Genomic DNA, 17,277 nt, shown 5'->3' on the forward strand with positions numbered 1-17,277 from the left:
AGGGACCGAGCAGCAGAACCAAGCATGACGCAAGGTCGATTTTGTTCTCTCACTTGGGTTCGTATATATTTCGTTTTTAAGTAGAGCACCTAAAAATAGGAATATTTTAAAGGTTCTTTTTTTTAATATTCTATATTGATAAAGTCATAAAGTGAAATATTTCTGTTTTTATGTTTTCAGTTGGATGATTGTTGGCTGATAGTATTTAGTGTGCAGTATTTTAAATGATTAGAATATTTTATTTTGAGTTTGAGTAAATTACCACTCAAACAATACAAATACTGTGTATGTGTTGGTCTAGTTCAGAACAGGTAAATACGATCAAGGCCAAAACTGACAGACTTGACAGTCCAGATAACAAACATTGCCAAGGTCTACTGGGGAAAAGGCCAGCTGTTCACAAAGTGCTGTATGAAAGCATGTTAATGCTAAGATGACAGGTAGGGGAAAGTGTTTCTGGAAAAGGTGCACAAGCAACGGGGATGACCACTGCCTTGACATGATTGTTAAGAGAAGTCTATTTGAGCAACCTGGGAAAATTCAGAAGGATTGGACTGAGGCTGGTGACGGTGCAATAAGAGCCACCGTCACACAAATCTTCAGGAACAGGATAAAACTGTTGCATTCTTAATATCAAGCTACTTCTGATCCAGAGATGTCAGAAGCATTCTTATCTGGGCTAAGGAGAAAAAGAACAGGACAGTCCTGTGATCCACATATGAAAGCAATTTTTTTCATTTTATTTGGAAATAAACATCTTAGCGTCTGGAGGAATAATGGAGACAGAATCCAAGGTCTTTTATGTCCAGTGTGAAGTTTCTGCAGTCTGTGATGATTTGGAGTGCCGTGTCATCTGCACGCAGCTATCTATCAGAAGATTTTAGAGCACTTCCTTCCATCTGCTAACAAGCTTCGTGGAAATGCCAATTTCCTTTTCCAGCAGGATTCTGCCCACAGTGCCAAAACTCCTATATAATGATTTGCTGAATGCGTTATTATGATGGTTGATGGGGCAGCTGACTCACCTGACCTGAAACCCACAGAGAATCTCTGGTTTGTTTCAAGAGGAAGATGAGAAGCCGACCCAAAAATACAAACGAGCTGCTGTCATCAAAGCAACCTGAGCTTCAGTAACACCTCAGCAGGACCGCAAACTAATCGCTTCCATGCTACACTGTACTGATGCAGTAATTTGTGGTAAAGCAACCCCAGCCAGGTACTGAGTGTATAAATGAACACACTTTTTAGAAGCTGGAGATTTCTGTATTGTAAATGCTTTTTTAAATCATGGAAATATTACAATCATGTTTAGATGTGTGATTAATACAAAAGTTGAGTTACATTATGAAAAACTAAGTCAGAATATTCTAATTTTTTGGAGATTCACTGGTACCGTATGCATTTGTGTGGATTTGGGATGACCTACACAGGAACTAGGACTCAAGCTTACCTTTTGAATGTTTTATACATGTTTGAGAATAACAGAAATACACATCTCGAGATTAAATCATTATCTTCTTTGCTGTAATATTTGGAAGACAAGAAAATACTGACAGGGGTCACCATGGAAACAGCACAGAAACACTTCAGCTCTATTTTTCATCACATCACTGTTAAATGCCTCATGGGAGCACATTTGAGTTATACTTTTAAAGATATATTTGCTAGTCATTGGCGTTTTCATTTGAAAGCACTAGCCTCAAACAGCGCAAACTAGGAAGCTTATTCAAATAAAAAAGATCTGGGCTTGCTGGATCCCTCACACACTTGTCTGTCAGTCAGTGGCTTTTTTTTTTACTGGTGTGCAATCCATTTGGACAGAGGTTTACAGGGAATGCTAACTGGGGTTATTGGGGTTCCTCCAATCTCTGGGCAAGATACAACTCCACAAAAAAAAGGAGAAAAAGTGCCCTGGTGTGTCCAACGGTGTGTGTATTTGGGATTGGAAAAATGTGGTATGAACAGAATAAAACTGTAGTATACTGTGTATGCTATTTGAGTGAATGGGTGAATTTAGAATTCAGTGTAATGTCCTTCGCATGCACAGGAAGATTAGAAAAATAACCTTTTTTCACGGTCGTAAATGTAACACACAGAACACAGAAGTGGCTGAAGAATAACCCCTGCCTTTAATTTTTATTTAATCTTCAGAAAACAAAAAACAAGCTAAAATTGAGTTATTTTATTATTATCTGGTTTGAAATAACTTTAAAAAAAAACATAAATTAATTGTGTATTAGAGCAGCGGCCCCCAACCTTTTTTGCGCCACGGACCGGTTTGTGCCCGACAATATTTTCATGGACCGGCCTTTAAGGTGTCGCGGATAAATACAACAAAATGAAACTAGTACCTGTACCGAAAAAAAGAAGATTTATTCATAACACACGTGAAAAGACCCAGGAAAACCGAGTCAACAAAAAAAAACGATAACAAAATAACGCTAAAAACCCTGAAAACCATACATTTCACACCCGAGTCTCACTCTCGCGGCCCGGTACCAAATGACTCACGGACCGGTACTGGTCCGTGGCCCGGGAGTTGGGGACCGCTGTATTAGAGCTCTTACAAGTCTTAAGGGCAGGCTTTGTAGCAAGCAAAGAAGAGCAGCGCATGTCTCCTCAGGGTGTAAAGTGTTTGTGCTATATGAAACACAAACTCTTAAAAGTTGGGGAAAATCTGACTACTTCAAAATCCTCTTTCAAAAAAAAAAAAACTTACAGTAAGAGAAAATCTAAATAAACTCTTTTTCCACCTAAGCTCATGCAGATGGTTTGAACGGAGCAACGATTTAGATTTTTATCCGTGAAACACAAAGTGCCTCTCGAGACTGGGAAGGCAGTGAGACCTGTCTGTCAGCCGGTGGCAGGATGAATGATCCTTAGCCATAATGCTGCTCCTCTGCCATTACCTAGATGATATTTCTCCACTGCTAAATGTCACATCAATATTCTCTAGCAGCCAATTAATCTCAGCTCCCATGGAACCTGGTGACATCTCGCATCCTGTTGGAATACAGATGGCACCATCGCTGGACCTTTGCTCTTAACACATATTTGCTGAGAGCACTCATATGGTGCAGTTCAAATATTGTGCAACCTCGTGCATCTTTCCCTTCTTAAATCTTTCAGAGGGTTTCGCAGAGAAAACTTTATTAGCAGAGGCAGTGGCAGCAGCACAGCTTGACTTTTATTCAATTGCGGGCAGAGGGTACTTCAAGGATAGATGGGAAAGGAAAACGATTTTTCACAGGATGTTCTACAGGAGGATTTAAGTCTACTGTATTTTGAGGCGTGTGTTGGGGAGGTGAGTGATAGCCTCGGTGTTAGGATGGTGACATGAGGGGAGCGGGTGATTACTAAAGACGAACAAGGTCAAATCGCTCATTGTCCCTGCTGTTGCTGTATCACTGAACTCTGGCAGAATTAAAGGCTTATGTTGAGGTGTGGTCAGAGCTGGATGCTCTTAGTCACATCTCAGCAACGATTTTAGATGGCATCATTTCAGAGTAATAGCTTTGACCCTTTAAAGTTTCAACAGTAACTATGATTCCACAAGAATTGCAGTTAATCATAGTTATACTTGCCTGATCTGTCATAGTGTGCATAGCCATATATGAGAGAAATAAAATCCATTAGAAGCCATTTAGAGATATGAGTCACCGTCACCTGAATATCCTATCAGATAATAAAGTCACTATGTAGTCTAATGATTAAGGTTTGGCTTCCCTGCGCAAACTGTACTATGGATGAACTTCCCTAGAGGTATATATTATACTAAGTGTTTTACTATTTAGGTCATGACATTAAGAGGTTGAATTTAGGCCCCAGAAGATTCAGGCTCTTCCTACAGTAACAGCTTGTTGCTAAGCAATGCCATTTAAAAACAGGAGAGTACTGAAAAATGGGTTGTACTAAATGGCTTTCCTTTGAATCGTAAACTATAAAGAATATAGGGACCCTGCTGATTTTAACTGGAGTGACCCTCTGTGTGTTTCAGATAATATTCAGAAGTGTAACACAGTTTGTTGCTTACCTGTCCTACATAGACCAGCAGTCTGGCATTAAGAGGAGTCTCATCAGGGCTCAGCCAGAACTCAGAGTTATCGTCTGATGATACTGAGAACTGGAAATCACCTGGAAGGGAGAAAATATGATCAAAGTGTGTGTCAGTGGAAGTAGATATGTATGATCTAAGAGAGTATAATCACGAAGAGCAGAATTTCATAAGAAATGTGAAAAAGAAAACGCACCAAAATTGTGGTGCCCTGCCGAGAGCAGTAGTCATGGATGACATGCATGGTTACGGTGATATGAAGATTTTCCTCACATGAATTTCTAATCTGTATGTAACAACTATATGAATGGAAATAAACACTTGAGCACAGACGCAAAACAGTGAGAACATGGGGTGCAGTAAGTGGAGCTCACAAACATTGTCATTCAGTTTATAAGTAATCTCAGGATAGTGACAAATTGTATTTATTTGTCATCTTTCCTCATAAATGTTTACACGTTCATGGGTAATCAGTGATCTGAGAGACAGTGATCTTAGTTTTCAAATGTGGAGTCATCCTAAGAGCAGAATAAAATCGCTATCCACACCGTCAGATTATCTTTCATTTCTTCTTGTGGATTGGCATGCAAATTCATATATACTATTGTATATAAAAAAGCGTAACACAGGTGGACATACCTGTGAATACAGATTTCTTTTTTTTTTTGTTCTTTTCCACCTTCATTTGATAGACACAGTGAAAGCAGGGGCAGAAAGAGAAGGGGAAGACAAAGGGCCGCGGGTCAGTCTCAAACCCGGGCTGGCCGCTCTCAGCCATATGGCATGTGGTCGACTGCTCAACGCACCCCAGTGAATACAGATTTCTAATAATGTTGCTGCACTGACTATTATTTATCGAACTAAAATAAGCTAAAATGCAGCATTGCTATTAGAAAAAACAAGGTATAATCTTACTATTTCCACAGTGATTAAGAGCGGGATAGCTGCCATGTGCTGCTAATCAAAAGCCCTTGATTAACTGATCAAGTGTGGCCATCCTTATAAAAGCAGAAGTTTTGGTTTGGTGTCTTTTTGTTTGTGTTTTTCTGGTCTGGAGCGCTATTGTGTGTGTTAACACACTCCAAAGACTCAATGCCACTTCGGCAATGATTTTAGAGAAGCAATTGTTAGTACCCATCAATCTGGGAAGGGTTATAAGGCCATTTCCAAACAATTTAAAGTCCATCATTCTGAAGTGAAAAACATTATTCACATGTGGACAGCGTTCAAGCCAGCTGCCAATCTTCCCAAGAGTGGACACCTCAGAAAATTCACCCTAAGGTCAAATCATATAATAGTCATAGAAATTGCAAAATTGCACCTGAACAAACCACAAAGCTTCTGAAGTCCTTGGACAGACAAGACCAGAGTGAAATTGTTTGGCCATAATGCGCAGCACTACATTTGGTGACAACCAAAGCGTACAGCATATCAGCATGAACATAGCATACTAAGTGGGGAGCAGAGGAATGGCGAGGGTACAGCTAAAGTTTGGCTGACATTGGGACATTGGCACAGCAGCAAATCTAAAACTGAATGGCAGAAAAGAAAAGGATCAAGGTGTTGCACTGACTCAGTCAAAGTTCAGACCTCAACCTGACTCAAATGCTGTGGCAGGATCTTAAGAGAGCTGTGCATAAATCAGTGCCTGGAAACCCAAATAAACACTGTAAATAAGAGTGGGCCTAAATTCCTCCACACCAATGTGAGCATCTGATAAATAATTACTTCATGTCGTTGCTGTTAAAGGTGGTTCTGGAAGCTGTTCAGTTACACTCTGCCTAGCCTTTGACACAGTGTAATATGCCGTGTGTTACAGCTTATCCGAGGTTGTATTCAAATACTTTTAGAAACTGTCAAGCAGACTCTTCGTTTCATTATTCATTTCATAAAACGACAGAATTAAAAACAAAGAGCACGCTTTCTTTTTCACATTTGGGAAATCAAGTCTGCCGTGTAAAATGATGAATGATGAACACTCGTGAACACAGAATGAAATGTAACTTTAATTCAACTTTAATTTATATATTTTATCTTATTCTTTCCCAGTTAAATTTACCCTTCATTCTAATTTGTGTTGTACAGTTATTTCATTTTTAACCTTCATTTATATTTTATTCCTTCCTAGTTAAATTGACCCTTTTTAATTTTTCATATTTATTTCCTATCTTATTCATAGCCTTTTCCTTTTTTGTTTTCTTTAGGTCACGAGCAGTTGTCCAAGCATTTCACTACATATCGTACTGTGTATGACTGTGTACGTGACAAATAAAATTTGAATTTGTAATAGTGCTAATGTATCGACTCTTTTCTCCTCTTGAGCACAGACTCTTTCGCTACTGCCGCTGCTGGATTCTTGAAGATAATTGTAGAACGGCACCCGTTAACTTTTCGATCTCCAGTGGATTAAAAACCCAGGCTTTGCTCTTTATTTAGTTATTTAGTTATTGTCACGGCGAATTGTGATATTGGTGCTCGACTGATACTGCCCTTTTTTATTCACCACATATGCACTAACCTCAGAGTTGACTTAACTGTGTGATCAGCTGTTTCTGAATAGAGCTTCCCATTTTGGGGTTGCTGCAAACCCAGGTCAGTACGGTGAGACATTCTAATATTTTTCAGGTGGTAGTGTTCACTATAATAAAACTAATTTGTTACTACACTATTGCAATATTTAGGAATTCTCAAACTACATGTTAAATTGCCACATTATTCATATTTTAAATTTGGTTGCAAAACATAATTGAGAAACGACGTGCAGGCTGTCACCGAGAAGATAATATGACCTTTAAGCCATCAGCAACAGAGAGTGATACCCCAAGTGAAAGCTACATGAGGGGCTGAAATGAATGGTAATCTAATTAATAACTTCATATTCTGCAATTTGTGTAAGGGCACTTGGGCATTAGAGCTTTCAGTTCCCATAGCAACTGGGCTTGAGGGTAAGGCCATGAGGGAACTGCAATGAGATTTAGCTGTGAGACTTCTGGCATTCAGCCCTAATAAAAATGTGAATATCCACTACATTAGTGGCTCCGAAGTGCTTGGATTAAGAGGGCTGTGGAAAATGTCTACTCTTTCAAATGTGCAAATGCTTCCTCAGATTGGTGACTTACTAATAGAAAAAGCTAGTTACCATCTCTGTAAGGGTGAAGGTAGCCAAATATTCTCAAGCCATAGTTCTTCCACTTTGGAGCCACTGCCAGTTTCTTCACTGTTGTCCTGGCCTGTAGTAAGAAAGAGGGGAAAAATATTGCAACTTTAATAGCAGCAAGTTAAACACTATCTCATGTTAAGTCACAGTGAAACATTCAGTTCAAAAACACACAATGAAGCATAAAGCAAACCTCTGACCCACTTGTTCAAGTCTGCCACTTGATATAAGGACAATGAAGACTAACAGACGAGATAGTGTAATAAAAGAGCCTGCTTTAATTAAACATAAAGCTAGCATGCTCACATATCATAGTGAGCATGCTAGCTTTTTACCTGGAAATTGTTGCTATACAGTATCAGTCCCATCATACAATTTATGCATGTGGCCATTGTTTTTGCCATTTTTGATCTTTTTGAGACATCTGAAACTGCTGTAAGTTTTGCCAGTGATGCTGTTAAACTAAATAGGTTAGTAATTAATTATTTAGAATGATATTATCAGATTAATGTTGCTGAGCCTTTGCAGACGGCTCAGAAGGATGTAAAACACAGTGATTTCAGCTACCAGTGAGGCGCGCTCCACTGCTAAAAGCTACTGATTTTATGACAATGATGATTCACTGTTTCACAGGTTGATTTGCACATGCACCAAACACCTCAGCTAGGAGCAGCTGATGAAATGTGCTTGTGGCAGTTGTCAATTTCAGTCAGCAAATCAATAGGTACAAATGAAAAGCCTGCTGTCTGAGACTAAGAGCCATTTTCCAAAATAAATAAATGAATAAAAATTCTGCTGGTAAATATGACACAGACACAGCTAGCTGCATATGTGACTTGTGCGAGCAGGGAGACTGACAGGCATGCACAACCAGTCAATACTATGTGCCTTTAGTGTTAATGCATGAAAATACGCACTGCTGTACTTACATGAGGATAGAGAGGGAAGTGCAAGTTCTTTCTCAGCTGGGCTACAGAGGAGCCGCACCAGTCCTCAAACACGTGAAGGTTAGCCTGGCCCTTATACTGTCAACACACAATCACACACGCACAGAGGACACAGGTCAATGCACACACTAACAGCGGCATCATACGTGCTGTTAAACAGGAGATACGCTTCAGTGCTTCAGAGCTGCCATCCTGCCTAGAACGAGCTGGAATATGTGCAATTTCCTCCATGTTGCAGGAAAAATCAAATCTCTTTGAAACACGCGACTGCGGAGTGAGGTTAGAAATGTTGTGAATAACAGAAGAACTCAACAGGAGTATCGGGGGAGTGTGAACTGAGAATGTCTGGAGCAGTTTGTCAAAGCTCATCCCCTGCCCATAGTATGACATTTGTCTGAATTACACAGGGAAATCACAGGACACAGCAAGGACAGATGGTGAAACCAGTCTGCTTTGGGGCACAGTCTCCTCTCTCGTGCACTCTCTCTCGTTCATCACACACACACACAAGTCTGCTCGTATTGGAGTGGGGATGACTCTCCATGGACTTGTGTGTCAAACTTACAGTGCTATGGAAATTATGTGCTTTGGGTCACGCAATGTTTGAAAAGAGAGAAAAACTCTACAGAGTGAAACAATGAAGAGTGTAATTCTTAATATCTTCACTACACACTCTGATGCGCTGTTGCACATTAGCACATAACCTCAACTCAGTTTAACGTCAAGCTCTAGGAGCACAGTGGAAAAAAATGTTTATACTTGATGGTCTCGAACTGTACCAATATACTATACCACATACTGTACACACATATGGTATCCTTTCAACGTGTGACAGCAGTCTCAGCAGGTTGCCACTGTAATGCTGCCACAGATATTTACAACATCACAGAGTACTTGAGCAGCAAGCTGACTCTCTCCAATTGACTATGAAAAACGGCACAGCGAGGTTCCCCCGGTTGGATCAAAGGGAAAGATGCTTCAATACTTTGGCCCCATTTCATTCGTTAAAGGTAACCTTTTTGTGCGTAGAGTAGATGCTGGCTGTGTAGTCAACAAGAAGTGAGCTGTCAAATCAAGAAACTAGAGGAATGGCAGTGACCTCATGTAAATAAAACACAATCCTCTCATTAGAGAGATTAGAGGAATGGGATATGGAAGGTGAGCAAATGTCTCTCTGACTGCTACTCTAAAGGACAAACATGTTGATGGAGGGTGTTGTGCTCCTTCAGTATGACACAGGTATTCGAACAGATGGCATGACCTGCGTGGTCCCCGTTTCTCTCCACACTCTGCATGGTCAACTAAACGTCCAGGACAATGACAGCAACATGGCAATTACAGTCCATGAATAAACCATGGGATGACTTTGTTTTGAAAACATGTCATTCCCAAACAGTGGGACGCCTGATTTAAGCTCACATATTTTTATTTATTTATTTTTTGGTAAATGTTCCTTTTGAAATTAAAGCAGAAAGAGACCGTTGAAAGGCTGACAGATTTAAATCTGAAAAAAGAAATGAATGAAGAAAATGGATGAGACTGTCTGATGTTTAAAAAAAAGGGGGGGGGGGGGAGTGACAGATAGAGATGGGGAGGCACAGTGAGGTTAGAAGGATTTAGCAGATGGGGACTAGTCCCTGTGTAAATATGCCTTATATAAAGCTTTTAATAGATTTCCTGTGGGTTTTAAAAGACCTTTTTCGGCCTGACCTGCTCCCCCCCCCTCTCTCTCCTTGTCAAATAGCAATAAGCGGACAGCTTTAAAAGTCTCTAATTATTCACACAAACATATCCCTGTGTGGCCCTGGAGAGGCCGTGGGCTGTAAAGTAAAGGCTTTTTACTGTGGGGGGGAGGGGTCCACTTGTGTATAACTGGCTCTGTTTTGTGGGTGACAGGGAAGCAAGAGCTCCGTCTGTGCTCTGGCCTTAACATGATGCTGGATACGGAGTCAGGGAAAAGGGAACTTTCTCCAACGACTCTAACTTAAACTCAATCACTTTTCTCTGAGTGTTGCTTCAGCCTCCCCTCCCTCTCTCAGGCTTCAGTCCCACTATCCCTAAAGTTGTTTCTTCTTCCCTCTGACCTCTCCATTTCTGCCTCTCCACCCTTCTATCTCTGTCTTTGTTCTGCCAAATGCTGTCAGTGTCTCGACTCTCATTCTTTAGTTTCCCTGAGCTCAGCTGTTGGCTGTCACTCCGCCACACTGTCTCACTCCATCTTCTTTTTGCCTCTCTTCTCGTTCCTCGTTCTGCAGCGAGCGATAAAATCATACTCACATTATTTGTTGGTGTATTGACAATGATACTGCCTGTCTGTGTTTTTCTTGTTTTGTGCTTTTTACACGATGGGTATAATATAGGAATGTAGAGATTGTGTCATTTCAGATGACAGCTAACTTTCTTTTATAGCTAACATTTATATTCAGTAACTGGCTAAAGAAGAGACAGAATGACTGCTGCTCTTTCTTACTTTGCTGTTTTACTTCCATTTATGTAGCTGTTATTGTTTAATCCAAAATCACACTTTAAGCAATCAAGTAAACAGCCATGGGCACTCTCAGGAAGGATTGTTTCTTCTACTTGAACTAACTAAATATTAAATTACCTCTGTCCATCACAATCATTCTTCTGCATCTGTATTTTATCAGAAGTAAATCCAAAGTGGCTATGTGCTGGGCTACTTGTTGGGACTTATAGACTTCATATATTTAGTAGTAGGTATGGCTTCTGCTTAAATTGCTAAATACACTATCTATCCATCCATCCACTTCCGCTTATCCTTTTTCAGGGTCGCGGGGGTGCTGGAGCCTATCCCAGCTGTCTTAGGGCGAGAGGCGGGGTACACCCTGGACAGGTCGTCAGTCTGTGGCAGAGCTAACACATAGACAGAGACAACCATTCGTGCTCACATTCACTCCTGCACTCACAACTATGGGCAATTTAGAGTTCCCAATTAACCTATCCTCACTAACTGCATGTCTTTGGACTGTGGGAGGAAGCCGGAGTACCCGGGGAGAACCCACGCAAACACAGGGAGAACATGCAAACTCCACACAGGAAGACACTGGCCTGATGGTGGAATTGAACTCAGGACCTTCTTGCTGTTTACACTAGAAAATATATTCATATTCTTAGAAAAAACGATTATTAGCGACTTGTGTTTATACGCTGCTCTCAAGACAAAGCTGCGTTTGGTTCATTTTAAGATACATTTCTCTACTTTTATCCTATTACGCGTGACTGTAAGTTCAACGGAAAGCAACATGTAAATATGAACAACCTACAAATCTGCTCTCCTCTACTATCATGTTATACCAATGAACTGATACATATTTCAACTGTCTACATTATATGAAAAATATGGCAAAACATATAGCATATAAACAGCAGTAATACACTGAAAGCATACGTCCGTAATTCTTAAAGTTTTAACAGTCAGTTGTGTTTAAACGCAACCTGTGCCCAGTCATCCTCTTAAATGTAAATGTAGGTATAATCTTGTCCATTAGTTTCTCTTGTTTGAATTCATTTCTTCTTCCCTGTTCATCCACACCCTGCTTAATCTCAAACTATTCCAGATATTGTGCAAACACCTGGCCCACCATATGTGACAAAAACCCCCAAAAACAAAACAACATTACCTCTTTTGCAATGATCTGCAATTATATTCAACTCTTTTTCTCCTCATCAAGTTCCAACTATGAACAAACAAAATCTACTTTAATTGACCATAATGAATAGATCATTCAGATATAGAAGTGTGGCACAGAGCGACTTCAACTTACTTACAAAAGTATCTGCTGATGATAAAGAGCGCTTTGCAAAAACACTTATGTTAGAGAACTGCATTAAGCTGGAAAGCGTTACAAAGTAATCAGAGAGTTAAGATATTTAATCACTTCACACTGATGATTGTCTAGAAATTGTGGACAATTAAAAGGAGACAATTTTGTTCTGTTATTACTCTCCTTAAGTGGGCACCCAGCTAGGATGGTACCAAAGGCACAATGTAGAATGCTCAATGAGGTGAAGAAAAATCCCAGAGTAACAGCTAAAGGCTCAGAGAAATCACTACAGATGGTAACGTTATGCTCATGAGAATAGAGATGTGGAGAAAGAGTTGGTGTGCTGGTGCCTTTGGGCCTAGACAGCTTGCCGTCATCGGGTTTATCAAAGGGTCTTACAGTGGGGCAGCTAAAACTAAGTAGGAGATGGAGCAAGCAAATGACCCTTTTAAACATTAAAGTAAATGTATTACAGAGTGGTTCAAACAAATAATAATAACTATAATCTAGAGTGGCCCAGCCCTAAAAATGATTCCAAACATCCATATATGACCTGCATTTGTTGGAAATGCTTCTCCAAAGTAATTTATGGCATCTGTCAAACATGAGGAGCAAACTAAAAGAACAAGAAAAAGTACAAGAAAAGCTACCCGATTAAGAAGGGCATTTAATCTAAAGCATCAAATACTGTATAGTACACTACTCTTATCACACCACACATTTCCCCCAGAAAGCTACATACATTCTGCGAGCGTGTCTTTCACCATATCTCCTCTCTCTCATCCATCTGGCTGAACCATCAACCCAGCAAACAAATAAAACTTTCTCTTTTTTCCATCTCTCTTCTCCGCGAGGCTCTCCCTTTCTCAAAATCTGGTGCAGCCTTCTGCGCTTCCCACTGGCAGCAAAGCACTGACAAATGGCTGCTCAGTGTACCCACTGACGAGCTTTCACACCAACTGACACTATTAATCCCTATTGGGTAAGAAAAGTGAGACATGATGTTCCTATCAAGGGCAGATTGGGGTATATACAAAGCCACTTTGCTTGCAGGACAGAAGGCATTAAAACTCAGTGTTGATACATCACAACACTGTACTATATGTAAGTGTTGAATAAATAGGGAATAATTGAACATGCACTATAATTCTATGAACATTTAGTCTCTCCCTCTCCTGTCTCACCTTCCTCTTTCCATTAGTAAATTAGGAAAGAAAAGAAAGTGGGATAAGAACGAAGGTACAGTGAGGGGAAGAAGCACTATATGGACACAGATAATGAGAACTCATTTCACACAGGGAGAGCAACAAAAAAATGGAAGACACGGTTTATATCATCTAGATCCCAGCCACATCAACTACTGTAATGAGGGTTTGTATAATCTGCCATCTGTCCTACAATTACATATCTTCAGTAATGCCAAAGATGTAACATGAGGGGGATGGATAGGCTGCAGTAGATATGTCAAACTGAGGAACATGAGACAGGGTACGACGAACGAGCGGCATTTTTTCTTATCTCAAACCCTTACATTTAAATGGCAGATAAGAGAAATCACAGTCATTCACCAGTTGGCATTTTGAATAGACCGAGGAAAAAACAGACAAAATCAATAGTGAGAGGGAGACAAATATCAGACGTCTTCTCCTGCATCTTCACCTCATATTACTGAGGTATGAGGAGAGGATCGAAGAGCAGACAAAGATCTGATTTGTCCTGCAGTCTTGTCACTCCATGTGTTTCTGTGCGAAGAGACAGCTGTGATGACTGCTTCCATATGAATCATGTGTCTGTGTTGTGCCACAATATCTTCCTCACTTCCCTCGAGTGGTAAATAATAGGCTGTCAAAATCTGTTTCACCAAAAGTACAGACATAAAGATACTTTCAGCTCCACCAAGAGCCAAAAGGCCAGACGCTTTAGTCAGTCAGTCAACTTGGAGACTGTCATCCTCCACCTGTCCTCCTCAGCGCACTAGAATTGAAACCAGGCTTAATGCTTTAATACGACGAAGTTAAATCTCTGCTCCCTGTGGCTTTTAAAATATCAGTGACATGTAAAAAAACATGAAAGTTCCTCTGATATCAACTTCTACAATGGCTTAGCAAACTATTAATCCTTCTTACCATCACTTTCTTTCTGCGTGTGACTAAATAAAATTGTTTAAGAAGCTCAAATTCTCCCTAGATACATGTCAGCTTTGCTGCAAATGACTGTTTATCCATTCTTGTCTTGCTAGTGCTTGACTGCTAAAAAGTGGGGCAATTTACTTTCTTATCTATGTCCCATGTCAGTGCATTTAAAGTGCCAATGTCACCTTTGAATGAGCAAGCACGCTCGGCCAAAGATCCTCATCAAGTCAGCAGCGTTTACCTGTTGCAAGCCACACAGTTGTAAATGTATTAAAAGTGATGAAAGTGCCTTTTTTTCTGTCTAAGTTGTTGTTGTTTTTTCATTTTGCAACTGAATTTATGTGCATGTGGTTTAGGACTGCTTCTGAATGTCCATGTGACCTCTGCCAGTCTGTGACGGCAGGCATATGGCACCACTCTACCTCTGCCAGTATGAGTCTACGCCTTTGACAGTGCCAGCTCAGTGGCCCCACAGACCTCTACCATTTTGGCTGTGCACCAAGAAAACAAGTTAATGTTGGTAATTAGGACAGAAAGCTAGTGAAGAGAGCGGAGGAAGAGCTGCCGCGCTGCATGGTTTCTGACAAACTTGGCTTAGGCCTGACATAGCAGAGATAAGAAAGGATTTTTGAGTGTTGAACTTCCAAGAAATTCTTGAAATATTTGATAGAATTATGCAGGATTTCCAGAAAACTCACTGATACTAAATGACAGGGTGCTTTAAGAGTAGGCTGGAAATCAGTCAAAGAAATGCCATGTCGACGTTTAAAAGGGAGCTTTGACGCTAGTCATGCCTAATGTAAGATGTTGTGGGTGTGGATGTTGCAAAATTTATTTTCCTTCTGCGGCTGCTTTGCTTTTTCATTCCACACCATGAATAAGAAAATATGTTTGGTCAATGAAATCACTTACATGTTTGTGAATGCAAAAACATATCCTGTGATCTGCAAAATGATAAAACACAAGGCACAGGAGGAAAAAACAGAACATAATAAAGCTTCTTGCTATGATCAACCTTTGAAATCTATTTAGATTTGTGCAATTAGTCTACATGGTCCAGTATCAGACTGCCTACTTGGCTGTGGTCCTAGCTTGGCTGTTTCATATCAATGTGACTCCTCATTTTCTAAGTAGCACCGTTTTAAATTATGCCAAAACCATCACCACATTTAGATGCAGCCCCTCGCTATTCAGACAACAGATGTTTGCAGGGCATAGTAAATCAGAAAAGCAGACATCATCCACATATGACTGCTTTAAAAGCCAAATGAGAGTGTTTGGCTGTTTTGTTGCTGAGAGAAGTCATGACGGCAAAGATAAGCTAACCTGAGACCAGCTCAGGAGAGTCTGCTGAAATAATGCAGTTACTATAACAATATTAGGCCCATACTGCACTCAGCACTGCTTTAATCTTGCCTTGGACAAAAGATTACATGCATAAAGCTTTATGGAAGCAGCGAGAAGTCAGAGTAAAAGGCAGAGAACCTACGTGAACTGTCCACTGTGTGCTGGAAGATCATGCTGGTTTGAAGCAAAGACTTTGTAGTTAAACTTTACCCCACTTGGAAAATTACTAATTCAACACATGTCCCAGGCTACAGACACACATACATACATGCACAAAGCTATAATTAAACCCTGCTGAACAGATTACACTTCCACAGCTGCTTTCTCTATCAATAATCCACTGCTTAATACGCCTGTCTGCTGCTCCTGTTGTTACAGCAGGTGTGTCAACTACACACAAAAGACAGCAAAATCACATCACTTCAGCCATGCATGGCTTGAAATGTAATCATTATTTTGGATCAAATATTTTCATCCTGACACAATAATTTATCCTAATAATGATAAATTGCAGTTTGATGTTTCAATAATGCCACCAGAAATTGGCTGGATCTCTGTTTGACCTCAAATACCAACTGCAGTTGAAAGGACAACTGATAGAAAATGAGGAAGATATTCACACTAAGTGGCCTTGCCAAATTGAGTGGATTAATTACACAAACAGCAAAACAACCGAGGAATCACAATAGCTCTGTCTGCGAGATGCAAGAAAGGCTTTAAATTGAAGATGAATAAGTGACATGTGCAAAAGGAGAAATCACATCAAATAAAAAGGAGGGCAAATTATTTGTACTACCTCTGGTTTCCAGGGTAATTTCTTGGTGTGCTGGCTGAGGAACTTCCGAATACGGGCGTGATCTCTGCCGTCAGCCCCTGCTGTCATTGGCTCGTCATCCTTGAAAAACATACAAAAGAAAAAACAGCACTTTTAAAAATCAGTTACCATAAACCAACACCGATAAAAGGAGTCGACTAATGGCGGTCATGGATCTCAGTGGTTAGACTAAGGCCTTACATTCATGAAAGCACAAATCCATTCACCCATTCATCCATCCATCGATTACTGAGGTAATCTGACTCTCCAGAGGCTGCATATAACTGATATAGGAAATGAAAACACATACTGTACATCGTGAAATAACAGGAAACAGCTTTATTTCCCTACTGTTAAAACCTTGTGTAAATGCCTCCGTACTATTCACGCCTAATCCAGCATTTTGAATTGCCAAAGCCCTAATGTCCAACATACTCCAGTTATTCACCCTGCGGCCAAGATTTTTCCTCCAGGGGACTAAGCCTCGTGCTCCAGCCAGACCACTGCAGGGCTCTTTCTCTGTGGTCTGCTAAGAGGCATGTACATGCTAATGCTGCGCTGTGACGGGTGGGACAGAGCAGAGAGGAGAGCAAGTTCTCAGCCAGCTATGAGGAGATAAAAGGCTGTGTGCCTCCCAGAGGAGGAACAAAGTCGCAGAGCTGTTAAATGAGTGGCAAAGCATCCTCCATTTAGCAGAAATGTCAAAAGAGGCACACCTCCACTGAGAAAAGCTGGAGAGGTTTTCAGCACCCCTGAAATGAGGGGCTTTTGTGGAGAAGGCGCTAGTGTTTGCAAAAGATTCAGGGAAGGAGAAAAAAAAAAGATTTTTTTTTTCTTAGAGTGGAGGAAGCAAAGAGCCAGAGCTGTCAGATGCCAAGCCTTTGATTACTTTTTTAACTTCCAAGGGAGAGAGATGAAGGAGGGCAGGGAAACTAATGATGAAGAAATGTGACAACAGGCTCCCCTCCTGTCTGTCACCAGAGGAGCGTAAAGTACCTGCTGTTTGTGGGTACCAAAAGACACACACACACACACACACAC

At 40.5% G+C, this 17,277-nt stretch overlaps 1 protein-coding gene across 1 annotated transcript in view; it reads right to left on the minus strand.

Annotated features, from left to right (window-relative positions):
* The window catches only part of b4galnt4a (beta-1,4-N-acetyl-galactosaminyl transferase 4a), a 142,372-nt gene that overhangs the window by 46,352 nt on the left and 78,743 nt on the right, over positions 1-17,277 (minus strand). Inside the window, exons 3-6 of the mRNA XM_005737693.1 lie at positions 16,219-16,317; positions 8,141-8,236; positions 7,194-7,284; positions 4,034-4,134 (exon numbers count right to left, since the gene is read on the minus strand). Coding sequence (XP_005737750.1) covers positions 4,034-4,134; positions 7,194-7,284; positions 8,141-8,236; positions 16,219-16,317 — 387 coding nt within the window. The remainder of the gene's footprint in view (positions 1-4,033; positions 4,135-7,193; positions 7,285-8,140; positions 8,237-16,218; positions 16,318-17,277) is intronic.

The sequence above is a fragment of the Pundamilia nyererei genome, unplaced genomic scaffold (assembly GCF_000239375.1).
Source record: "Pundamilia nyererei isolate P.nyererei 1_Seehausen unplaced genomic scaffold, PunNye1.0 scaffold00078, whole genome shotgun sequence".
Classification (NCBI taxonomy): Eukaryota; Metazoa; Chordata; class Actinopteri; order Cichliformes; family Cichlidae; genus Pundamilia; species Pundamilia nyererei.